At 39.9% G+C, this 26,682-nt stretch overlaps 1 protein-coding gene across 1 annotated transcript in view; it reads right to left on the bottom strand.

Moving 5' to 3' along the window:
• The window catches only part of tbc1d10a.L (TBC1 domain family member 10A L homeolog), a 31,249-nt gene extending 6,535 nt beyond the window's left edge, over window positions 1-24,714 (bottom strand). The window contains 6 exon segments of the mRNA NM_001095617.1: window positions 1,617-1,682; window positions 1,770-1,884; window positions 3,164-3,270; window positions 4,006-4,113; window positions 7,899-7,998; window positions 24,423-24,714. Coding sequence (NP_001089086.1) covers window positions 1,617-1,682; window positions 1,770-1,884; window positions 3,164-3,270; window positions 4,006-4,113; window positions 7,899-7,998; window positions 24,423-24,604 — 678 coding nt within the window. The 5' untranslated portion in view covers window positions 24,605-24,714.
• Between the last annotated feature and the right edge of the window lie 1,968 nt (window positions 24,715-26,682).

The following is a 26,682-nucleotide window of genomic DNA, read 5'->3' as shown; positions in this document are numbered from 1 at the left end:
CCAAAACAAACCGACAGCGCTTCTGGAGTGGTTTACTCAGGTATGGTAAAGCATTCTACAGAATAAATATATAGTGTTATAGCTTGCACTATTGTGGCTAATATATTGCCAATAATCTGCCTCTGTAGCTTCTTCTTTAAGAACAATTGTAGGTGTAAAAGGGCTTGTACAATGAAGATTGCCTAGCTAACACCAGAACATTTTTAGCCATATTATACCTCAACCTTGCATGCACTGTGCTTAAATATATTTCTCCCACAGTGGTAGAAAGCTAAGACTTCATAAGAGAACCTCCTAGCTTATCTAAAATGGAATGATAAGGATGAAAAGATGAAGAAGCATAACTTGTGTGAGGCACATAGGCATGCTACTGAAGTGCTAGGCCAGCACATTTCTAAACAATGCTTGGTTCATTAAAGAAAGAGAAGAGCTGTGAAAGAATAGACTGTTCTGTGCTTCAGCAGAAATTAGAATTGAATGTAAAAGCTACAGAAAGGGTAATGTCACCATTTCAGCATTCAGAAACCATCAGATATTTTCTGCTTTACAATGTGACTTTCCCATAGAGGTAATTTTGTCAGGTCTTCCTGCATTTACTTATTTAAAAGAAAAACAACATCCTGCTAGATACCGGTCGTGCTTTAGTTCTAGTCCAGGATTAAAGGGCCAACACAGAACTGTATTCAACATGAGCTCACTAAATAGGGCTTATGTTGAAAATACTATTTGCCTATTGACAACAAAACCCTTGTTCACTGCTGCCTGCAGTTTAAACCTCCAGGCCTAGGGCTTGAGCATGCTCAGTTTGCTCTTCTCCCCTCCCTCCCTCCCCCCTGCTGTAATCTGAGCCCAGAGCTATCAGTGAGCAGGGAGACTCAGCAGGAAGTGATGTCACACCAATCTAATATGGCAAAACATTCTACATAATAAATATAGTGTTATAGCTTGCATCATTGTGGCTAATCTATTGGCAATACACTACTTTGTTAGCCTTCCTTCTCCTTTAAAGTAAAGTAATGTGGTTGAAACTCAAGTAACACAATTATGTACTGTATTGCCACAGTATGATTTACACTTCATACTTGGCCGAACACCATGCCTGCTCACTCCACTGGCACACAACCACCACACCAGCAGCTGCCAGCACATGTACCCCCAGATGCGCAACCCCTGTGACCACCCAGCTCTTTCCCCACTCTCGCTCTGCCAAATTATGCAAGAGGCACATTCAGCTGCTGTCTAGATCTATCCCTGGGAGGAGATCAAAAAAAAATAATCAAACAAAACATACAATTATAGTATGTCTGTATCCTTTGTAAACTCCCTAGCATGTCAAAACGTTACTGGTGATTTAGATAAGGACCACTAATCATGCCTATTCAAACAGATGAGGAGCTTTGTCTGGAAGGTGGCATGATTAAATATATTATGTAATGAAACATGTTCTATTTTATTAGACAATAAAAAAAAACCTCAAATTTCTATACTAATTTAATTAACTAAACATATGCCATATTTTTCAGTTGATACAGATTTTTTGAATGGTACTTTCCCTTCAAAGACCATTTAGGACCCATTTTGGGTGTACAAATCAAAGCCAAACTAGAATTTCTTACCAACTTCTCGCTGTAATATCCAGGCAGGTACTTGTCACAGATCTGTACCAAACACCAGAAGGCTTGCTGAAATAAAAAAGGAATACTCAGTGAAACTTCTTTGACATCAATTACAAATAAGATTTAAGGGAAGAAGATTTAGAAGATTCTTACCTCTGCTGGCATATGCATGAGCAAGACAGCAGCTATTGGAGCCTGTGCTTGGCAGTACCCTTCCTCTGGGCGGTACAGTGTATATGCTTTGAGAACTCGAAATAGATCCTGTTGGCTGCAAACAGAAGAGATTCAGATGTGATCACTATATTTGACAAACTTGCTATGAAACATTAAATCCAGATCACAGTAGCTTAGTGGGTAGCACGTCTGCCTTGCAACATTGAGGGCCTGACTGCAATCTCAGCCAGGGCTCCATCTGCAAGAAGTTTGTATGTTCTCCATGTGTCTGTATGGTTTCCTCCTGGGCACTCCCACACTCCAAAAACAAGCAGGCAAGTTAATTAGCTATGACAAAATTGATCTTAGTGTGCAATAGGGATGCACCGAATCCAGGATTCGGTTAGGGATTCCGCCAGAATTTGGCCTTTTTCAGCAGGATTCGGATGCGGCCGAATCGAATCCTAATTCCAATTTGCATATGAGCTACTTACATGATAAGCAGAGAGACATGCTTTCAGATACCCGTGTTGAGCTGGAGAGGGTGCAAATTAGGGGCGGGGAGGGAAATCGCGTGACTTTTTGTCACAAAACAAGGAAGTAAGAATTTTTTCCCCTTCCAACCACTTATTTGCATATGCAAATTAGGATTAGGTATTCAGACGAATCTTTCACAAAGGATTTGGGGGTTCTGGCGAATCCGCAAAATCGTGGATTCAGGGCATCCCTAGTGTGCAAGTTCCTCTTGGGCATGGACTGATATGAATGCAGTACCATCTCTGTAAAATACAGTGGAAAGGTATTGGTGATATATCAATAACAAAATTCACATGCCATCACATGCCATTAGCCAAAGGATCAAGAACTTTATTAAACAGAAACAAACTTTTAAAAGTAACTAATTTATGATCAGCAATCTCTAATTAAAGGCCAACCTGTTCTTGTGGATACAAAAACATTAAGTAACTAAATAAATAACCTTCTGTAGAAAAATGCCCCCAAGATGCTTCCAGCCCAGCTAAACATTGATCCACAACTAGGAAAGAGCTACTTATATGATAAGCAGAGAGACATGCTTTCTGATACCCGTGGAGGGGGTGCAATCCTTCCATAAGATGGGAATACAAATGTAAACAGTACTACAGCTTGTTGAAATATTGCACTTTATCCTATCAATTGGAACAACATAACCAGCTCTCTGCTCCCAGTACCTCAGCCATGTTGGTGTTGGAAGCCATGAGTATTTCTTGGCTGGATGAACCTTGGGGACAGTTTTGCACAAAAGATTGGCGCCCTTGTTCCTACTAAAATGGACACATTCCTATCCATCATCACAGGAACATGTCAATATTACTAATTTCATTAAAAACATTTTGAGGTGAAAATCAACTCACCCATGCCCCCCTCGAGCAACGAACATTTCATGGAATGGAAACTGCCTGTGTAGATCTCTTTCTATGATATCCACCCATTTGGGGTCACCTGTCATGGAGTCCAGCTCCTATGTAGAAACAGAAAAGATTAGAAGACTTATTTTGCACATAATGTAAAATGTCAAAACTGTCAAATTTTTTAAAAAAGTTAGAATTTGATTTTCGAGATTTATCATACTCTGGTCCTTTAAGAATCGAATTCGACTATTCGCCAACTAAAACCTGCCAAATTGCTGTATAAGTCAATAGGAGAGGTTCAGGGGTCAATTTGGAATTGTTTATAGCCTGACATTCGAGTTTTTTTCTGAGGAAAAAAAACCTCTAATTGAGTTTGATCAAATTCGATTCGAGTCGTCCGACTTCAATTTCGAATTCATTCGAATTTAAGGGAGTTTAAAAAAAAAAAACTCACATAAATTAGAAATTCGACCCTTGATAAATGTGCCTCTAAATCAGGGGTGTCCAACCTGTGGCCCGAGGGCCGCATGCGGCCCAGGATGGATATGAATGCAGTCCAGCTTGAAACGCTCAGTTCCCGAGGAAACGTCATAATAATAATAATAAGTCTATTTAATATCCAGGTGTCCCATATTCCAGTGTATAGCTCCATCTGGTTATCCAACTGGTATTGTAGTTCTTTTCTGTGTATTTTCTTTACTATTAAAAATCAAAAGTGTTTGTGTATTTCATGTGTGGCCCTAGACAATTTTTCTTTTTCCAGTGTGGCCCAGGGAAGCCAAAGGTTGGACACCTCCTGCTCTAAGTGTTCCAAATGACCCGTATGGCTAAATGGCGTTACTTACAATGAATTTATTGGGGCTTTGAGCCATCTTCACTTTGCTTCCTGAAAGATATTGCCAAGCACGGCCACGCAGTGAAGGAGGGATTCCCTTTTGACATCGCAGCTTTATCTGTACAGAAAAAAAACGTACCGCTTATTATCACAAGCACTACCATTATTTCTTTCTCACTGCTGCATTTTTGTGAGATAATCAGGTGACCACTGATTGTAATTGTAGGGTCAACGTGATTAAACCCATAGTCCCGGTGTGGAGGTTTTTTTTTTTTAGAATGGCAAAACACTTCTTCTGCCTTTACCCTTAGTATTCAGACCCAGGTAATTTGAAGCTGTAATTATTTACTAAATACAAACATATAAGAATAATTACACAATTATTTTTTTTTTTATTATGTACCACAATGTGTTTGCGTGTGATGGATCGTTTGCCATTAGTTTATACAGATACAGTGAGCAGCTCTTTCTTGCAACTCCCATCATAGCGGACATCTGTCAGGTGATCCTGGCTGTGTTTAATTAAAAAAAAGGCAGTTTTAAAGGAACAGTTACACCAAAAAATTAAAGTGTTTTTAAGTAATGAAAATAATTATGTACTGTCGTGCTGCACTGGTAAAACTGGTGTGTGCTTCAGAAAGACAAATATAGTTTATATAAACAAACTGCTATGTAGCTATGGGAACAGCCATTCAACACTAAAAAAGGAGAAAATGCACAAGATACACCGCAGATAACAGATAAGCTCTGTAGTAAACAATTGGATTCTACAGAACTTATCTGTTTTCTATTATGTATCCTGTGCTTGAATGTCTGCCTCCATTGCTACACAGCAGCTTATTAACATTAACTATAGTAGTGTTTCTGAAGCAAATACAGCAGTTTTACTAGTGCAGGACAACAATACATTATATATTATATATATATTATCATTCCAGTAAAGCAATTTCATTTTTTGTTGTTCCTGTTTCTTTAACATAGGAAAACAAGCTGTTGGTGATATTAGTTTCTATGAATAATGCATATTGAAACACTAGAAGTCTTAATGAATCAGAGAAGATTGAATGTAGGATGGACCAGACCAGGAGTGACTTTACTGTAGCTGGCTAGCTTGAATACTTTGCAATATATTGCAATTTCCTGGAAACGTGTGTGTGTGCATGTACATATATATATATTTATTACTATAAATAGAAAAGAAAGGAAGATCACTATGATGTGATCAAAAACGTTTGAATTACACATATATATGTATATATTCTGCTAACCACTCGATATACACTTTAAAATAGATTAATGTCTAATATTTTGACACTTAAGTGCAGTTCTCTTTTGTCGTCAGCATGAATTATGCTCCAGTGCTTTATAACCAATTAGAGGTTGGTAGCAACTGTTTCTCTGTGCGATACAGAAAGAAAATTCTAAACCTGTACTCAAAAATGTATATTTTATGGGGACCTGGGGATTTCAAGTTAGGAGTATAAACACTAAAGAACTCCCTCCCCTACTTACAACTTTATTATTTAGCATCACAAATACACTCCTTGCACTGGTGCTTTGTTCCTGATCCTTACCATGCTAATACCCCACTACAGGTGGTAATTCTGGCTTCTCTGGCAGGTCTACTCAACTACACTCATTACCCCACACAAGGCCTAGTCAGTAGTGCTCAAACTGTTGGGCCAGTATCGGCCAGGAAAACTCCCGGTGGGCCAAGGCGTCAGTTGGCCCTCCTGCTTCAAAAACATTTGGCATATTTCATGGCCATTACCAATTTCTATGAGATGTCTAATATCTACCAAAGCCTAATGTGAACTGGTCCAAAACTATTTAGATCAACAGACCATTGGTGGTTTTCCTAAATTTCTGAACTTATGTCTGTTAAATGGGAGGCGACTGAAAACATTTACAGTACCCTTATTTCAATTATAGACAGGCTAATTCAATACTAAACATTTAGTCACCTATAAGCAACACATATGAAGCTACGGCAGATGCTACACCCTACTGACTCCTGCTATAGATTTGGTGTGGCCTCAACTAACTTCTTCCATATGATTTTGTCCGGACCCAAATATCATCGATTTTAAACCCCAGCAGTAGACTTTCTGGCAAATCCCCAACGTGGTCACTCCAGTAACCTGCCTCTTGGGGGCGTTGGACGATGTCATCAGGTTGTAGATTGAATTACTACTTTCTATGCTAAGAAACAATAGCTATGCATTGAATGGGCACAACACCCCCAACTGTTAAAGTCTGGAAGCAACTGGTCAAGAATGTTGTCTCTCTGTAGAAACTGACATATCATAATAGTGGTTCTAACTAGGGATGCACGGAATCCACTATATTATTTCGGATTTGATTTGGCCAAGCACAAGGATTCGACCAAATCCTGCTGAAAAAGGCTGAATCCCAAACTCGGTGCATCCCTAATTCTAACACTATATTTGATAAGGTCTGGGGCCCCTGATGTGACTTAGATGTACTGGCCATTCATATAGAGAAACAATGTGCCTAATATACTACCTTACTTATGCTTATAAACATTACTGACGTTGAGTCCGGAGAGTAACCTGAAGATAATTTCCCTTATGAGGAGGGTAGTGGTATGTGCATTTGTAAAGGATAAAATACAGTTCTGTGTAACTTAAATAACAGTATATGTTACCCTCTTTTGAAGTTTAATTTTACCTTAAACAAATAAAATAAAGAAACCAAATATGATTATTTTGCTACCAATATGGATTCAAGCAGCTCAGTTACCATGAAGTACAAGCTACACTTTTATTATTAAAGGAATTTTTTTTTTTTAAATATTTCAAATTATTTGTTGAAAATTAACTCTATGGTAGATGATCTTCACATAATCTGGAGCTTTCATGTTTCCGGTAAGAGATGCCATACCTGCATCATTATAATAAGACTCTTTTTTGTATTCTCTTATGCCTCCCTCCTCCTATATAGATTTCACTCTATGAATATTAATGACCCTATAATGATAGTGCTCAGCCAGTTGGCCAGATAAGCCGATTCCTACTGCAGATCTCTCAAATCACAGCAAGTCATAAAGCACATAAAACTGCAACGGCAGCAAGACCAAACTTGCACTGTTCTTGCCAGTCAGCAACCCCCTCCCGACAATTATAGTTAGCAGTATTAAAGCTCCACAGCTACAGATCCAGCCACTAACTCTTTGCTCTGCCGCATGCTGAACAAGGGAAGGGTTAAAAGGAAATCTGCTTCCTGCATCCTGACAAAATCTGAATCCTGCTGAAAAAGGCTGAATCCTGAACCGAATCCTGGATTTGGTGCACCGCTGTTTTAATTAAAGGGAATGAAATAAGGTATGTAGACAGGGGTGTAACAACAGGGGAAGCAGGCGGTGTGACTGCTGCCCCCTCAAGTACAAAATGCCAGGCGGGATCCTGACTCAAGGACTATTTGTTTGTAAAACATTATGTTCCTGGAGTTTTGGGGGGCTAGTAATTTGTGGGCAGAGCAGCCATCAGGAGTACACTGGGTCTCAGCCTGGTTGTATTTATGCTGCACAGAGAGTACCAGTTCAATAAGTTCCTAAAGCTGGCTAGTAGATAGTGCTTACTGCCACAGAGATGCTGGCTGGCTTCTCTGCTCAAGGCTTTCTAACTGACAGGAAACATTCCATCTATTCAGCCTTTTGCTTGTGCAGTGAAAAGCAGGATTGTGTTCCTGAAGTGTAATGTAGAAGCGGATCCAGAGCATTTCAGCTCTCTGAGAACTCCTGGTCACACTGCATTTAAAGGGGAGGAGCACTGGCTGATGACATATTTAGGAAAGTTTAGAGAAGAGGGAGGCAACCAGAACATTTCTCTGCTGGAGCCTGTTAACACCTTCATTGCTACACAGATTTTGTGTTACACGTACCTTTTTGTGTTTCTTTGCCATCCATTTATCCCAGTTTGCCAGCATCTCCAGCCATTTTACCTCCCTCTGCCTCAGCACCTCCACTGGCAATTCCGCCTGCCTGTAAACATAAGACAATAAGAAGTCTGTTAGATACACTGTATTGACAAATTCTTTCACTACAGTAGAATCCCTATTTTACATTTTTCAGGGGGCCAGAAAAAATGGTGTAAAATCTAGGAAAATGTAAAATGTATTATGCATAATATATAGCTGGGACCACAAAACAACAATGTAAAGTGAGGGGAAACTAAAAATCAGGGGATATATGTATGAACTCATATGAGATATGAGAGTACATAGGGCCAGTTAAAAGTACAAGCAAAGAAGACTTGTTCCAAAGTAGCAAAACACTATGGAGGTTATGCACAATTTCAGCTTAGACAGAAAACAGCCATTTTGTTTCTTTCCTCACACATTCCCTTACATTTGCATGATTTGGTGAACATTTAGGTTACAACATAAATGATAACAGCCAGAAATAATGTAAACTGGATGCAAAGAGTGAGCAATAACCAAGACCGAGGTGCAAATACGTATAAAAACGTAACACTAAAGTACCTATTTATTATAGGCCAGGTTCAAGTTCTAAGAACAGGAACAAAGTTTACCCGATTATTTTTTGCACTGTGCCTATTATGAGATCTCTATGGGACATACACTGTAGTAGTGGATATAAATGATAATTCTCCTTCTCCAATTGTTCTTGGATTTCTCGCAATCTCGTCACTGCTTTGTCTATGGTTGCTATGCGATGCGACAGGTTTTTCTGAACAATTTCAGGTCCATAGTTCTCTACAAATAGCATCCAGCCATGATTCATTTGATTGTCTGCAATGAACCCATGTTTCATAACATTTAGACTGTAAGCCCTACGGGGTAGGGTCCTCTAGCCTTTTGTTTCCTTGACACCGAGCACTTAATCTGTATTGTAATTATCTATTTTATATTTATGTGAATTGTATTTCTAATAATGCACTTATTGTTACTTTTTATTCCAATGACCCATTGTTTGTTACTACTAATTTATTGTTTTGCTGTACAGTGCTTTGCCCTCAAGGAGCACTTTACAAATAAAACTAAATATACATACATACATGATAATGTAATGGCTAAAACATTGGTATGAGAGTTTCTAGAGCAGAGACCTGTTTTACAGTAGTTTTACAGCACTATAAAACACTTTTGACCATTGAATTAACTGGAAACTATGTCTTGATTTTTCAGATTTTTTAAAAATATCCTGCAGTGTTTTACAATTGATTGGTATACACACTGAAAATACAGATTATATACAGAAAAAACACTCATACAAGAGATATAGAGGCCCCTGTTCGATAAGTGTTTACAACATAGGCATTACCATTACACTTTGCAATTCAATCCAAAAAAAAAAAAAAAAAACTGTGGACCAGGAAAAAAAATGTAATTCCAACCAACTTTCCAGTATACATTCACAATAGATTAACTGTTGGGAAACAAAATAAATACATGTAAAATAGATTGAGTGGACTTTTTATAATAGCAAAGGTTCCTGTTTAGGCTGTTGGATGAAACATTTTCTCCACAGGGGAAAGAAAAAAAAAAACTTGAAAAACTGCCTAGAGCTGGAAAAATAGGCACTGTCACTGTTAGCCAGGCTCATTAGTATTACAAACGCTGACAGGGAAGACTATATACTCCCTTGTTAAACGTGTGCAATGAGCAATAACCTATGAATGAGCAATAATACTTTCTGCCAAATATTTTAATCATGAAAAATCCATGGATTTTTTTTTCACCTAAATAGGGCAAACAGATAGACTAAAGCTACTCACTGTTTGGTCCTTGCAGAGGAACGTCATTAGATTACAAGTTAAAACTTCTTAATAGGGCGTATTTGACCCCCTATTGTCTGTCAAAAATGTATAATAATGCATCAGATTAATGTCACAAATGTCGGAAGGAAATAGGCACTTTAGGTTTCATGACTTCTGGACCTGCCTGGCAATTCAAAGATTCTGGGGTGAGGTGCTACAATTTCTGAAAGAGAAGCTTACAATTCCAAACATCCGCTCTCCAGAATTGTGTTTATTGGGCGTAATAGGCGACTTACAACTTAGGCCCTACTCCAGAATATTTCCTTCCTTCTACGTATAGTTGCTATATTATGCCAAAAAGCTATCCTAATGCACTGGGAATCTCTTGATCCTCCTCCCCTATGATTTTGGCAAAAGTTGGTAAATGATTCCCCTACAAGTCAAAAGTTGATTTACCTAGCAAGAGGTTGTCCAGAGAAATGTAATGTTATATGGGGTAATTGGCTTGAACTGCGAAATGTCAAATTAACATCTCCTTCTTTGAATTTTCTAATTTGGTGCCTTTGCCTCACTTTTTATTGCTTTCCACTTCCCCTACTTTACTTTCCTCTCACTCTCCTTTAGTACTATCTCAACTGTTTGTCACTTGAAAAAAAAAAAGCAAAATAAAATATTAAAAAAAAAAAAAGATTACAAGTACAGAGATAATCCTTGATTATTTGACTACTTCTTCTAAATCTTTCAAATGAGAGGTCACTGATGCAATCTAAAGAACAAATGCTCTGTAAGGCTACAAATGTATTACCATTTTAATTACTCGTCTTTCTATTAAGGCCCTCTTCTATTCATATTCCAGTCTCTGTTCAAATCAATGCATGGTTGCTAGGGAAAATTTCACCCTAGAATGCTGAAATTGCAAATTGGAGAGCCGTAAAAGCCCAGAATAATAAAAAATTAAAACCAATTGCATATGGTCTCAGAATGTCAGTCTCTACAACATACTAAAAGTTAATTTAAAGGTGAACAACCCTTTTAATTCTTCTGTGACCCCTGGTGGTCTACTACAAAAGCCAAAATCTGTTTGTGGGTCTTAATAGTCTCCTGAATCGATGAAGCTTATTGCCTCATCCTTTAATAGAGTTAGTGATACAATTAGGCATGTGTGATAAAAACTACTAAACCACCAAACAGGATGGATGAAATGTGGAGCTTCCTGTCAAGACAAAGGATATCACAGTTATATAATAATAATAGTGGTTATAAAAAAAAGTTATACAATGATAAAAAGGTTCAAATCTTCAATAAAATAACTGCTACACAGCGTTAGAAAAGGGGAACATTTTTTTGGAAAATCAAACTGTCCCCTCGCTGCTGTAAAATATAAATACAATGCTGCCATCCTGTTAAGGGAAATACTCGAGGAGTTAATCCAGGGTTAGGGGAGAGGGAGGGGAAGGCTACATTTATGTCCATAGGTTAAAGAGCAGTCTTGACTGCTCTCTGTACACAATCCCGCAGCAAGTTCTTCAGCGAACAGTTTCAAGACCAAAACGCTTAGTTTGATAGCAAATGTTTGTCTGCAAGTTTTACAGCTGCAACAGCACTGTTCAACATTTTGCTGGCCACTTGATAAAAATCAAGTCTGACATTATCCAACCTTCATAAAGTCATTTCAACACAATTGTATTATTATGATGTAATATAAGAGGGGGGAAAAGCAACTAATTCAATCGTCTTTTATATTTGTAAATCCCATAGACCCTGAAATATGTGTCATCAAATCACTTTAGATGAATTAATCCATACATAAAGGGGTTGTTCTGCTTCAAAACACTTTTTTTTTCCGCTTGGTTGTTTTCGGATAGTTTACCAGATTTTTTTCAACTGCTTTCTATGTTTTATATTTTTATATAATTGAAGTTTAAAACGTGAAGGGGTAGTTCACCTTTTAGTATGATGTAGAGATTGGTATTCTGAGACAATTTGCAATTGGTTTTAATTTTTTACTGGTTTTTCAGTTATTTAGCATTTGGTTTTTCAGGTCTCCAGTTTGGAATTTCGTAAGCTATCTGGTTGCTAGGGTCTTATTTACCCTAATAAACTGGCAGTGGAATGAACGAGGATGAATAGGAGTAAATCTAAACAGTCATACATATGGACAATAACAATAAAACTGTAACCTCATAGAGCAATCGTTTTTTGGATTCAGGAGTAAGTGACCCCCCATTTGAAATCAAAAAGCCCAAACAGGAATGCATCTATTTAAATAATTTAAAAAAAATAAAAACCAATTGGACATCCTATAAAATACAAAAAGTGACATACCCCTTTAATTTCTCTGGTATTTCAGTCTGGCAGATCAGTAATTCCGGTGCAAATTCTGAACTGTTACAATTTGCTACATTAATTGATACATTTCTCAGCAGCTTCTGTGGAATATTAACAACTATTGTATCAATTCTAACAGCTGCCTTTAGTGAAACTCAGGGAAATTGTGCAGCAGGGCCAAAGATAAGAAATGCATTCACTAAATGTATCAATTTAGAACACTTTACAGAGTCAGTGACCCTCTTCCCACAGCTGCTTTAGGGAGAGAATAGGTAGTGAAAGTGAAACTTTTATATGGCAGGGGTGAAAAGCAAATGGGGAAAAAAAACAAGATATTTCTGGAGTACTATCAGAAAACAAATGAACCAAAAGTGTTTAGAAAGTGATCAATTCCTTTAAGTTGAAAAGCTGCCTGTTGGGTTAAGTGCCAGATCTTTTGTGGAATATTCAGATGAAATATCAGTACAGACAAAACATAAGTAAATAAAACAGGCACAAAACTTGAGGAAAAAAAAAAAAAAGAGAGAGAGAACGGTGAAAGACAAAATTTGGAATATAAAAGGAGAAAAACGTATTTATGGCAATGTCTCCTGGGTCCAAGATGGAGTTTTAATCAATATTTGCCTCCTGCATTAGTCTTGTTGGCTTCTTTAACAAAACCATTCTTTTATGGCCTAAACTGTAACTTGCATATGCTATTTTTAGCAGGCTGTGGAAAGAACTGTATCTGTGTACTATTTTCCCATTGTATGACAGAAGGGGAGAGGCTCAACTTCCTCACCACAAAGTAAGAAGAGCGGAATAAAACCGACTCCCTCACAAAGGTCAGTGGATCTTACAAGCTGAACAAAGACAGTTTCAGTGGAGTAATTAGATATTACTGGACCCCATAGCAAATTCACTTTAGGGCCCCAAAATGTTGGTAAATTGACCTATTCTACTCATTAAAGGAGAAGGAAACCCTGTAGAAAAAAAAAACCCTGTACCCCCCCACCCCACAGCCTAACTGCCCTCCCGTGGAAATGCCCCATACTTTATACTTACCCCTCGTCTGGGATTCTGGCAGCGGACTTCACGGCATCCATCTTTCGGGCCCTCGGTAAGCTGAGATTGGTATGTTGGCGCATGCGCAGTTGGAGCAATTGGCTAGTTTTGAACAACTGCACATGCACCGAAATTGATGGCGATTGACGATCTTCCAGTCAGTTTACCGAGGACCCGGAAGATGGATGCCGTGAAGTCTGCTGCCAGAATCTGCGACGAGGGGTAAGTATAAAGTATGGGCCATTTCCCTGGGGGGGGGGGGGCAGTTCGGCTGGGGGGGGTCTAGGTGGGGTAGGGGTATGGTGTTTTTTTTTTTCTACAGGGTTTCCTTCACCTTTAATTAGGGCCTTAATGGGCCCTGTACACTCCCAGCCTAACCTGCAACTGCAGTGTCTACTTCTCTGTAGTTACGCCCCTGGACAGTTTCAAAGTTAATCTATACAGGCTATAACATAGCATGTGGGTATTGTTGGTCCATGGACAACAGGCCAGTTTAATCTCTATGAATCTCTTTGGCCTGCTAACCACTGATGTAAGGATCCTATAGCCTACCATTTATCAAGGATGATGTGCGCTGGTACAAGCAGATGAAATTGTGTTTTGGTTGCTGCTTCTCAGCAGAAGCAGTCAAACTGTTCCTCCCAAGGGTGGGGTTAAATGTAAAGATGGAAATGTAACAAGAGGTTTCAAAAGGTTAAATTGTAATATATATATATATATATATATATATATATATATATATATATATATATATATATATATATATATATATATATATATATATATATATATATATATATATATATATATATATATATATATATATATATATATATATTTTCTAATGCTTGGGCTGGACACAGCCCTCACACTAAGCGGATATTTGTATGTATTAGGCATGTGCTAAATCCATTACTTTTTTATTTGGTCAAATACCAAATACTCCACAAAAGAGTTGCCTGAACCAAATCTAAAACAAGCTGCATCATCTGTGAGCAAAAAAAAAAAGTTGAATACATTTTTCCAAGAACTTTGGCTAATGCCACATGGGGCTGAATCAGCCGATCCCCTGGTATACAGTCTCACGTGTGTCTGCACCCAATGGCACTGCTTTGGCCTGGATGGAGACACAAGGTTCGGCATGACTATGCAATTTCTCAATGAAATGTGCTCCATGTGTCTGCACCCAGGTCGACGCAATGCTGACAAAGAAAAGCGTGGATGCAAAATCCAGTGTGGCAGCAGCCTTAATGCCACATTACCTAAAGCGTTTCACTGAATCATAATGTAAATCCCAACCAGTATCGGACTGGAGCATTGGGGGCCCAACCGAGGCTGCAACACAAAAAACCCTTCAGGCAGATACCAAGGCCCCCCATCCGACATCCAAACTCCACCCCCCCACCACGCTTGTGCGACGCTTATCTTTTCTAGAGTGTGACAACTGGCCTTTACAGAATGCCATGAAAGCAGTGTAGATGCATGGCACAATGGGCATGAGACGTGTAAAAGAAACGGATCCGCACACACACCGATTAGTGCAGTCGGGGATTATCCCCTTTTATTCAGCCACCAAACATCGGTAGGAGAATTACATTACAATGGGCATGAGTACAAGTAAGAAAAAAATGTATTAGTGGCAAATAACAACCCAAAGACTCACTGGCAACTTGCCATTGATAAACTCCATTACAGAGAATGAATGTCAGGCACATTTGTGTTTTTGATTGGAAGGTCACTGATCAGAAGTGGGACCTTGCAAATCTAGTTTCTCTTTGGCACTCTCTTTGGCCATTTGATAAATTACATGACCGATAAGGAAACAGGGTAAAATGTTAAATGAGGGAAGTGGTGGTTTTTCAAAGGAGATGAACTTTAAAAACAACTGAGGCGATTTTAGAAAGAAAGTAAAACATATTCATAAATAGTACATACTTTCACTTTATTTCCCTTTAACTGTTTCGTAAAACAAAGATATTAGTTATTCAGTGACTTATTATTATTTACTTTTTTTTTTACATTTTTTATTTTTTTGAGTTTACAAGGGTGGGGGTAAGGGAATACAACTTGGTTCACTAATGTTAATAACTGTTAACACTTGGTTTTCCCATCACACATTTGGACGATCAAAGAGAATTTTTAGCAACATAATCATCAAAACATGGAAAAGCAAAGGTCAATCATACATAGTACCTTACATACACCCAATTCACTATGCCTTAGTATCCACTTGGTCTGATTGGCTAGCATAGGTCTTAAAGCTCTGGGAGTTTGAGTGGGTTGATGTCTAGCCATGGGTCCCATATCTTTTCAAATTTCCCAGGGCAGCCTCTGGCCAAGTAAGTAAGCTTAATAGATGGAAGAGCTTTGTTAATTAGGTTAACCCATTGTGCCAACGTGGGGGAGTTATTGTCCATCCAGCACATAATTACCTCTGTATCAAGGGACATTGCCACGCTAAGTATAGAATAGTTGCTCAGATTTAGGGATTTGGGATTTACCCTTTTTTCAACAGGATTCAGATATGGCCGAATTGTAATCCTAAAAATCGCATAATTTATGTCACACAAACAAGAAAATTTAGATGTTCTTTCTGCACATGCGTTTCATTTTAACCTTCCAGTTTCCTAATTTGCATATTGAAATAAGGTTCCAGATTCAGAGAATCCTTCATGAAAGGTTAAGTATTCACCCCAATCCTAAAATAATGGACTTGGTACATCCCTAGTATTTAATATGAGCTAAAGTTGACATGCTGCTTGCTCTGTTGAGGTCAAATAAAGTGCCATTCCCAGACTCCACCAATCAGACTGCCATTCCAGTGCCACCAGAGGCCAAATAAAAACCAAACAAGTTTCATGTTTATTTCTGAGACAACAAATTGACACAGTGGAAGGTGAGACGTGAAATGCAGGGAGCCCAATAGCAAATGCACTGTTCAAGAACAAGGGTTCCTTTTCAGCAACTTCCTGCCTACAGTCCAATCACTGGATAGGATGAAGGTCACACATACGATCACCTCACTAGCCTCAGGAAGGAACGTGCGGTCACAAAAAGGAAGTTGGGAGAGTGACTTTTTCATTCCATGTTATTTAACATTAAGGGTAAGGCCACACGAGGAGATTCAGGGAGATTTTGTCGCCTGGCAACTAATCGCCTCGTCTTTTGAGCGACTATCTCCCCGAACTGCCTCAGCGTTTTTCCCCATAGGCTAGAATGAATAGTCGCCTGCACTAATGCACACACGGCGATGCGTTTTCAATAGTCGCTGAGGCAGTTCGGGGAGATAGTCGATCAAAAGACGAGGCGATTAGTCGCCAGGCGACAAAATCTCCCCGAATCTCCTCATGTGGACTAGCCCTTAGCCTTTCTAACAGTTTAGAACATAATACAGGGGGACACACTGTGCACATATCCCTTTCCCCAAGAGTCTAAACATAATCAAACATGTTTCCAATTTTTCTTTCTTTCTGCCACTAATAGCAAAATGCCTTCTGCAATTCAGACTACCAGTAGTTTTTAGCAACTTTTACTCAAAAAGTAACTTTCACTGATCAAAATAAACTAAAAAAAGGCAAGAGAGAGGAAAATAGATTTTGCACTCCTAAAGCTTTCCCAAGCCCCTCTTATATTTTTTTTTTCCTGCCTTCTTAGTGAAACTCATCATATGTTTATATAGCACCAACAACGTTACAGAAACCAGTGAATAAACAGAGCAGTGTCTTTTACTCTCATTATTTTTCCCGTTACAGGTAAAATCATTTCCTGTAGGATATCAATGAGCGATACCTAGAACATCACAATTTTTATGGATATTTATATGCTGCTTTGGTAAGATTCTTTAATATGTAACATCACAGAGTTCCCTTATAAAATTCTGCTAGAGAGCTGAATCCAAGCAGCAGCTCAGACAGGGATCCAGGAATCAGTCAGTTAAACACTAACTCGACTCCCCTTCCGTTATGAGCCCTTCCAGTGTCCAGCCACACTGCTGTCCTGGTACTTATCAGCAGCTAAAATATTCCTGGCTGGGCCTTTTCTTCCCAGTGCATAAATACATTCCTCAGGAAATTCTCTTTTCAGTTAGCCCTGGAATCTGTTCAGTATCCCTGCAATTTCCGCCAGATTCACAGCAATCTCTAAAGCCTCCAAAATTAAAATAAAAATTAATCTGTATTTTTGTCACCACTAGATCTTAGAAATAATCATTTGAAGGGATCAAAGAAGTTTCTCTCATCATCCAGTTGGATCTTTTGGATGCTGCTTCCAAGCCTAACTCAAAAGGACAATCCTATGAGTATCAGCATAGTGCATTAGATCAGATTAGTGGCCCAGAGCAGTGCTGTCCAACTTCTGTGTTATTAAGGGCCGAAATTTTTCTGGCCTACATGGTAGAGGGCCGATAATGGAAGCCAGTGTTGACCACTCCCTGTTTTTAAACGACACCCATGTTATCACAAGACCATATCCACATTAAGGGGCAGATTTATCAAAGGTCAAGGTGAAAAAAAAATTCGAATTTCGAGCTATTTTTTGTATACTTCAACAGGGAATAGTCCAAATTCGATTCAAATTTGAAAAAATTTCGAATATCGAAATGTATTATGTACGGTCTCTAAAAATTTGACTTCGACCTTTCGCCATCTAAAACCTGCTGAATTGCTGTTTTAGCCTATGGGGGACCTCCTAGAACCTACCTGGAGTCAATTGGTGGACTTTGAGAAATCAAAGGGTTTTTTTTGGAAAAACTTAGAATCAAATTCGATCAAATGCACAATTACTTTGATTCGAACGATTCGAATTCGTCCGAATACGGACCTATTCAAATGAAAACTGACCTATTCAACCGACTTAATTTCGGTTGGTCTTTTTGAATTAGAATTTCAAAGTTTTTTCAATTCGAAATTCGACCCTTGATAAATATGCCCCTAATTGTGGTAGCACACCGAAAAAACAAATGGTTGGTGCTCCCTGCAGGGATATCACTTATCACTCATATGTGAAAAAAGTTGTCATATTAAGACATACCCTTAAATCCATATGCCTCCTCATCGCCTGCGGATAACACAGCATCCCCAACACCTTAGGGGCCCCTAACAATAATTTATTTTCGAATGCTAACAAACCCCCAGAACAAATACCAGGCTTATGTTCCACAGGCAGAGCAGGGGGCGCGCACACGGGCAGAGCAGGGGGCGCGCACACGGGCAGAGCAGGGGCCGCGCACACGGGCAGAGCAGGGCGTGCGCACAGGGAGCATAGGGAAGGTAGAACAGAGCAGGAGACAGGAAAATCAGGACCACTCTAAGATGTACTACATACAGTGACACAGTGCTGGTGCCCCATTAGCATTTTGTATAAAGTATGAACAGGTGAACAATGTGGGCAGTTTCAGTCTGGGTCTCAGGTGTGAACAGTACAGGGCATTAGAATGTGAATAGAGGTGTCACAGGTGCAAATAATGCAGGGGATTAGTCTAAATTTTAGGTTTAAACAATGCAGGGGCCAGTTAATCCCTGTAGTGATGCCATTTAAATCTTACACATGGTAAGCAGACACAGCAGGTGGGTGGGGGGGGGGGGGCAGATAGACAGCCCTGCTCCAGAGAACTGCCTTGATGACCCCTGCAAAATTTTTCTTGTTTCTACACATGTAGACGTTTCTTGATGTTTTAGGAGACTCCTGTTCTTTACAGTATGCTGTCCTTTTCATAGCCTGTCCTTTTCTTGGGAACTGCTGGAGTGGCTACAAGAACTCTTAAAACCCTCTCGTAAGACTGGCACAGGCAACCTGTGCTACATACAGTTTTTATGCTGTTGCCATCGGAGGAACAACACTACAAAGAATTTAATTATTTTTCAATAATACAATGGCCCTTAAATGAGAATGCTACCATTGTTGTTTCACTACAGCTTTGGTAGTACATCCAACAGCTACACAATATCAGAACTGTCTCTTTGCTCTCACTCATGCATTTGACCAGCATAGGTCTAATTTGCCTTTAGTCCCCAACAGATAACCATTCAATAATCCATGACATGTTCTACCAGGGAACCATAAGGGAAGTAACTGTTGTTATCAGAGTTTCAGTTGCTGCAGGTACAAAGTAGAACTGATAACATGAAAATTGTGCATATGTTTGTTTAAAGATAGATTTTTTGTAAGCGTTCCGTGTAGTAGGAAGAATTCAATTCTGCAAAAATGTGTATGAATCGCTGCAGTGCAATTCCAGTCCATATTCAAGCAATGCTAAAGGCATTTCGAAGTGAGAATCTTCAACATGACAGGATTTGGTCAGCCTTTTTTTCTGCAGGCTAAAAGTGGGTTTGCTCCCTTCTGCGTCTCCCTGTACTTGTACTGACAATAAAGCTCCCTCCTGCTTGCAGCTACACCGCGAGGACCAGTGAACGCAGGAATTTTTGGGCCTTCTTTCAATTCATGTAGCTAGAAGCAGTAAAATTGCTAAAAATGACTTACTGCAGGAGCCATGTGTCATTTAATTTTACTTTTCTGTAAGGGAGAAAAAGGTACTTTTTATGCTGGATTTAGTTTCTCTCCAAATGTGCTTAAAGGTGACTCAATTTAATTAGCAGTCATACTATCTTCACAGGCTGTTGGTACAGGCAATGTACAATCACGTTTACCCTTAATTAAAGTGCATTTGTTTAGTGTGGTTGTGTAATAAACAGATTAGCAGATATTGCATAAGTCTTAACAAAATATAACCATTTTTGAAAATCATTGATAGAATTAATTGATATATACTGTATAAAATGTATTTCTTGGATTGTGTGTGTGCGTATTTGGAACACTTATTTATAAAACATGTTTGTATTACCTGTTAGGTAGGTTAAATGAGAGCGTGTGCTTTGCTTCAAATATTAAATGTCATATTTCCCTCAGGATAAATGCTGATGACATAAGCACTTCTTTCTTGCAAACAATAGATACAGAAAATACCTTAGAAATGCATAAACCTGTCTGGCGGTTTCAAAAGGTACAAAACAGAGAGCATTGGTTACAGCAAAATAATGAAAATATACAATACAACAGTCTTTCTGTTAAATAATCATTACTGTTTTTTCAAGTTTGTTAATGTTGACGTAAAATATATAGTGAATAAAGTACCCCCTCTTGTAAAATATAAGGATATTATAAGTTACCGAGGAGTTTCATGACCATATAAAAACACGAGGCCGAAGGCCCAGTGTTTTTATACAGGTCATGGAACTCCGAGGTAACTTATAATATCCTCATATTTTACAACTGGGGGTACTTTATTAATTATAATACACAAATTTTAGTGAGTCATGTGACAGAAATTACATCACTACTCACCGTTTATAACTGATGACATCACTACTCACCGTTTATAAGGATATAATTTACAAGATATTCCTGGCTTTTGTGTATTATATAAAAGTATTGACTACTACGCTAAGTTGTGCACAGGGCAACTAGTAGTACAGGTTGTCCATTGGAAGTATCAATCATATTCCTCACAGAAAGGGGGGTGTTGGTAAGCACAATGCAAATTCAGCAAGTTACTGTGATTCTGTAGACACAGCATTTCCTGTACTTGCTTAGAGTTGTTGTTAGATCAGCTTTGGAAACAGATTATAAACTAGAGAAATCCTCACACAATAAAGGCAATCGCACATGGCTGATTTCAAATGTTTTGGCACCACAGTGATTAAAAGCTCCATGGATGGAGACCAACGCTCTCAAAATCGGTTGAGTAACTATAGAGGAACAGACCCCGCAGTGACAGGGGGGGGGGGCCTGCTTCCTCTTTATTTGTAGAAACTATAGTAACCAGCCGCCCACCCATGTTCCTTGATCCACCGCCCCTTACATACCTAAAAGTGAGCACTGCAAACTGGTGGGGAGAGCAAGTCAGGCGGCCATGTAGTTATTGGTGCAGCTTGCTGTAGTTGTACACACTGGGCCCAAAAGATTTGTATTCACCCTGCTATTGCATTTCCAAGTGATAATCACCTAACTCACAAGTGCACTAGCTTTTTTCAGGAATTACAATGCATGGAGAAGAAATTGCATAGACAGCAAACTCAGAGAATAGCTCCTCGTGCCATTACCTTAAAGTTTCTTCAATTTTGCAAAATACATAATGGAGTCATATACATTTAACTACAGCAAAAGTAACATACTGTACCCGTTCAGTCTATTGGACTGGACAGGGTACACAGTGACAAAAGTGCCCCCACCACACCACTGTTAGATGTTGCATAGGAGGCCAATAACACAAATGACAAAAATAAGTGTTTTCCCTACAAGACTTCACACTTTATCCAACTATGTACACATATCTTGTTAATATTTACACACAGACATACCTGATTTCAAAGATTGAAAGGAAACCATGATGTGTTTGCAGGGACTGTTTCACAGGGAGATCCCTTCGTTTGGCGATGTCGCCAAATGAGAGGATCTCTCCAGATATGCCCACATTAGTAGGCCCCAACGATCGGATCAGAATGGAGGGCATATGGGCAGTCGGATCAAGGGGCCGCATCAATGAAAAGAAGAGGCCGTGATCCAAATGATTTTTTAACCTGCCCGATCGTCATCTGACCGACTTTCGCCAGATATCGATCAGGGACGCCCGTCGGATGGCCCAACACACGGGCCAATAAACTGCCGACTCAGTCTGTCGGCAGCTTTTATCGGCCCGTGTATGGAGGCCTTTAGGCTCACAGTGTAATCGAACCAATCCCTCGCTCTGTTCCATTGGGAGTTGGTACAATTTGGGGCTTGACATTCCTCTGCTTTCCAGATAATCTACCCTACCAACTATGAACAGCAGAGGGAATAAGAGCCCCAGAATGCATCACTTCACAATGGAACACTGTGAGGGAGTGATTACATTACACTATGAGCCTAAGGAGTGGATGTGGAAACTGTCTGACACTGTGAGCACATATAGACTACTACGGTTTTCCTTCTAATCTATGGAATCAGGTATGTCTGAGAAAGAAAATTATATTTACTGTTGTAGTTCAGTTTATGCACTTGTTTACTTAAACTCAACTGAATCAGCTCATAAAAACATTTTTGCATATTTTGTAGATTGCCTTTATTATGCAATGCACTTCCTTCACTTGATGATAATACTCCTGCGGATGAGTAGGGGTGAAGAGTTTTTTTTTTGAAATGTGATCTTCAGATTATACATTGGTCATTTGTTGTTGTTTATCTGAAGACATTTCTCACTACTTGTGCTAATAGCCTCTGCTAGTGCTGTGTTCTACCAACAAAATAAAATAGACACAGTACAGTGTGAACTTATTGTCTAGTGATACATACAAACAACAATTATCAAACATTTATTCACAAGAAAACTTTTCCCCTTCACTTGCTACCAATTCTCTCTGAAACCATTGCCTTTTATGGACATAACAGCACTTAGGATCTTAAGTGGACTCACGTAGCCCTCATCCCAGTTCTACTGCTGTTACTGAATATTTATGCAACAATGATGGTTTCCTAATCTTTCCATACATATATGCATTGATTTTCTACTTTATTGACAAATGAAACCCCCTAAAGGCACAGAGATGCTTTTATCTTGACCAACGCCCACTGTAACAGCAGCAAACAAAGACTGCTAGTTCCACATTAATACACATTTAACCTTGCACTTGCACTACCCCACACTTCTTAATCCCTAAAGTACAATGGACAGGTGCCCAATACCCTACATGGTGGCTATTTTTTGTTGTTGAATAGACACTTAGAATAAGTGTTGGACCATTCCCCGGACTGTAGCATGACTGATTTAGTATCACCCTTAAACACATGGTCAGGGACTATCCCCACGCATGTATTGCCCTTTTGCTGCTACATTTATGGTCAATAACTGCCCCCCTCCCCCACAAGCACACAGAGTGTCGCTTCCTGCTGACCTTGCTGCTCAGTCAACCATCCAACACACACAAACAGAGGCACTGACTGACTTCAACTGACAGTGGCACTAACTGCCATCACACATATTAACTACTATTGATTGCACCATTCCAACACAGTAGGACAAACTGCAACATGTAGTCCCTCAATAATCACAGTGAGCAGAGCCGGGCCAACCCGGCCAGGTGCCCTAGGCAACCTGGCGGGCACGGCGCCGGCTCAGTGTGCGCGAAACTGCGCATGCGCAAGATTACGCTCCAGCGCGCATGCGCGAAATGGTGTTCGCGCATGCGCAGAGGCGCATTTTCGTTAAAGTTACACTAGCCAGTCTGGGAGAGACGGGACCAGACACGGGGTAGGCGACAGAGCAGGCACGTGCCTACTCTGCCAACCCCTAGTTCCGGCCCTGCCACAGTGAGTGGCCTTTTGCAAAGTGGGTAGCACTGTGCCTCAGTGGTTCGCTCTGGGCAAGTCACTATCTGCAAGGACTATTCTATGTTCTCTCCATCTCTGTTTAGGATTTCAACCACACTCTAAAGCAGGGGTGTCCAAACTTTTTGCAATGAGGGCCAGATTTGATGAGGTGAAAATGTGTGGGGGCCGACCATTCAGCCTGACATTCTTTGAACCATTAACATAATTTAACTCATTTAAACAAGGAATCACGTAGCAGTAGCGGTAATATTTGGACACATTAGTGAAATGATCTGCCACTTGGTCTGTACTGCTGCCTGTGTGCTGAAGGTGTTAGTAATAGACATGTACTGGCACGTAGTGAAGTATCGATCTCGCATACGTTTTAGTTTACTGTACTGGCACGTCAGTACGTCCATTGACACCTTCATCCCTAAAGAAGTATGTACCCAAATATTACTGCTATGGGATTCCACAGTGGCACTACTACTACTCACACATATGGATTCTGACTACTGCTGCCCCTTAACACAGGGTAGCACTGACTCAGGGTGACACACACACACACACACACGCGGACACGTGACAGGGACACACACAAGAACTGTGCCACTGGAGTTGCAATGAGCGCGGTTAGACAGGTCCCAGGAACGCTCCCCCCGCAGCACATGAGCCACACGGGCATTGACACATCAGCACCTGTGAGCTCCAGCAGCAACAACACAGTCAGTCCTACAGAACTAAGCACGGCCTTCCCACTGACACTTCTCCCAATGATTCACATTCCCCTTTATACTGACACTTTCCCTATAATCCCACTGTAAGAGCCGTGTAATCCTTCGCTCCAATCCCAGGGAAAGAGTGATTATTAGACAAATGCCAGTGGAGCTGCTCGTGCACATTCCGCCAGTGAGTGACATACTGATGGGCAGATGCAGTTAGCGACGCTACGAGCCCGGGAACTCTTCATACTCACTTTTCTCCCTGGGACTCAGGATTGACAAGAAAGCCGTACCGGTCGGTCCTCCTCTCCGCCACATACCCGTTGATCTCGGAGTCTGAGCCCACAGACTCTAACTCGGAGTCATTCAGCGTCTCTCTGGTACCTCGTAAACTGGCGGATGGGGACACGTTGCCCTCCCCGGGGCTCCGCGCCATGTCGGCTCCACAGCTTCAGCACCGCGGAGCCATCGACTCTTCCCGCACCCCCCGCCGCGCCTTACACTCGCTTCTACCCACAGCAGCAGCAATAGCAGCCAGCACCTCCCGGGTCTCTCTGACAAACCCAACCTTACGGACTACATGCAGCCAATCAGAAAAGTCATCCTCTAGTGTAAAACCAATCCAGCCAACATCCCTTTCAAAGGCCAATCAAAATTCAGAAAAGCGTTGCGATCAGGGCATTCGCTTGCAACCTGCAAATACCCAGCCCCATGGCCACCTGTAGCCAATCAGTACATGTCCCACCCCTTACGGCTAGCCAATCCACTGTTAATCTCCATGGAATCTCTCCCATCAACAGATACTTCCATACGACAACTGCTCAATCGCGTAAATCCTGTGGTAACCACGCCCACGTCCTCTCCTACCAGTGCGGCTGCGTAAATTCTAGTGAATGTTCTTGCTGTCAAAGTACTATTGGGTATTAGTAAGGCATTCCTGATAGGGTTTACTGTCTCCAATATGTTATTTAGGACTTCCAGCTTTGGTTGTTTTGCTATTGGCGTTCAGTATTATGTAGAGAGTGATAATCTGAGAATATTTGCAGATGATTTTTTTTCTATTATTTGTGGTTTATAATTTATTTAGCATTTTAATCGGCAGCTCTCCACTTTGCAGTTTCAGCAGTCTGGTTTCTAGGGTTTGAATCCCCTAGCGATCATACACTCATTTAAATATCAGACCAATGAAAAGAGGGACACAAAGTTGTGCCACGTGCAGCCGCACCACTAATTGCCATGTCCATTTTACATAATTTGGCAGGTTAAGAGAGTTTGAACACATTTTTGGTTGTTTTAGTGCAATGTTTTATGTGTTATACCAGTTTTGCTAATGAAAGTGAATTGCTATTTAAAGGGGCTTTTCTGAACACTTTTTTTTAGTTCAATTGTTTTCAGACTGTACACCAGAAATAGATTTTTCAATTCAATTACTTTCCATATTTTACAGTTTTTTCAAAATCTAAGTTTAAAAATGTAATGTTCCCGTCTCTGGTGTTTCAGTCTGGCAGCTCAGTAATTCAGGTGCAGACTCTGAACTGTTACAATTTTGCAACATGCAGTTGCTCAGCAGCATTTCTGGGATTAGTATTAGCAACTATTATATCAATTCTAACAGCTGCCTGTAATGAAACCCAAAGACTCTGCTCAGCAGAGAAATGTATCAACTAAATGTATCCATTTAGAACAGTTTACAGGGTTGGAGACCCAGAGCTGCTTCAGAAGGTGAAAAATTAGACTTTACACTTCAATATAAGAAAAAGCGGCACACAAAGAAAATATAAAGTAATTGGAAAAAGTCGTTATTTCTGGTGAATTATCTGAAAACAAGTAGGTGTTTGAAGGCAAACAACCCCTTTAAGATGCTAGTCTCAGTTCTCCCATAAAACCTGCTTACAATTGTATCTTTGTTCATCTTAAATTGTTACAAAAGTATCCAAGTGCAGCTGCTGAGTGTTCTGTACTCTGCCAAAAAAGAACTTTCATTTTAATTAAGTTTCAGAAACTTTGTATCTTTTTCTGGTGTCCGTGCAAGAGATCAAATAGAAAGTTGGGACATTTCAGGAAGAGACAAGGGACTGAGGGCTGAGCTATAAAAATGATGACGGTCCCACAGAAAACAGGACAGTTGGGAGGTTAGTAGACTGGAATATGAATAGGACAGGGCCTGTCGTTCAGTATCTGTAATTCACACGGACTAGCAGATTTTATTGTTGATCAACCGAAATGTTTAAATCGTCCAAATCAATTTTCAGGACAATAACATCAGAGCAATTGGCACATTGACAATTGTTCATACACCTTGTATAGATTCCTTTTCCCTCTGTTTCACATACACACCATCCACCGTGTATTAGTATTCATAAGCATGAAGAGTCGAAACAGACTGGAACATCGGCAGTACTTTTCTCTGCAATCACCCTTTATTGGTGTTAAATCACCAATAAAGGGTGATTGCAGAGAAAAGTACTACCTATGTTTCAGTCTGTTTCGACTCTTCATGCTTATGAATTGTTC

Source organism: Xenopus laevis, chromosome 1L, assembly GCF_017654675.1.
Source record: "Xenopus laevis strain J_2021 chromosome 1L, Xenopus_laevis_v10.1, whole genome shotgun sequence".
Taxonomy (NCBI): Eukaryota; Metazoa; Chordata; class Amphibia; order Anura; family Pipidae; genus Xenopus; species Xenopus laevis.
The sequence above is the reverse complement of the archived record's forward strand: the minus strand, read 5'-3'. Positions and strand labels throughout refer to the sequence as shown.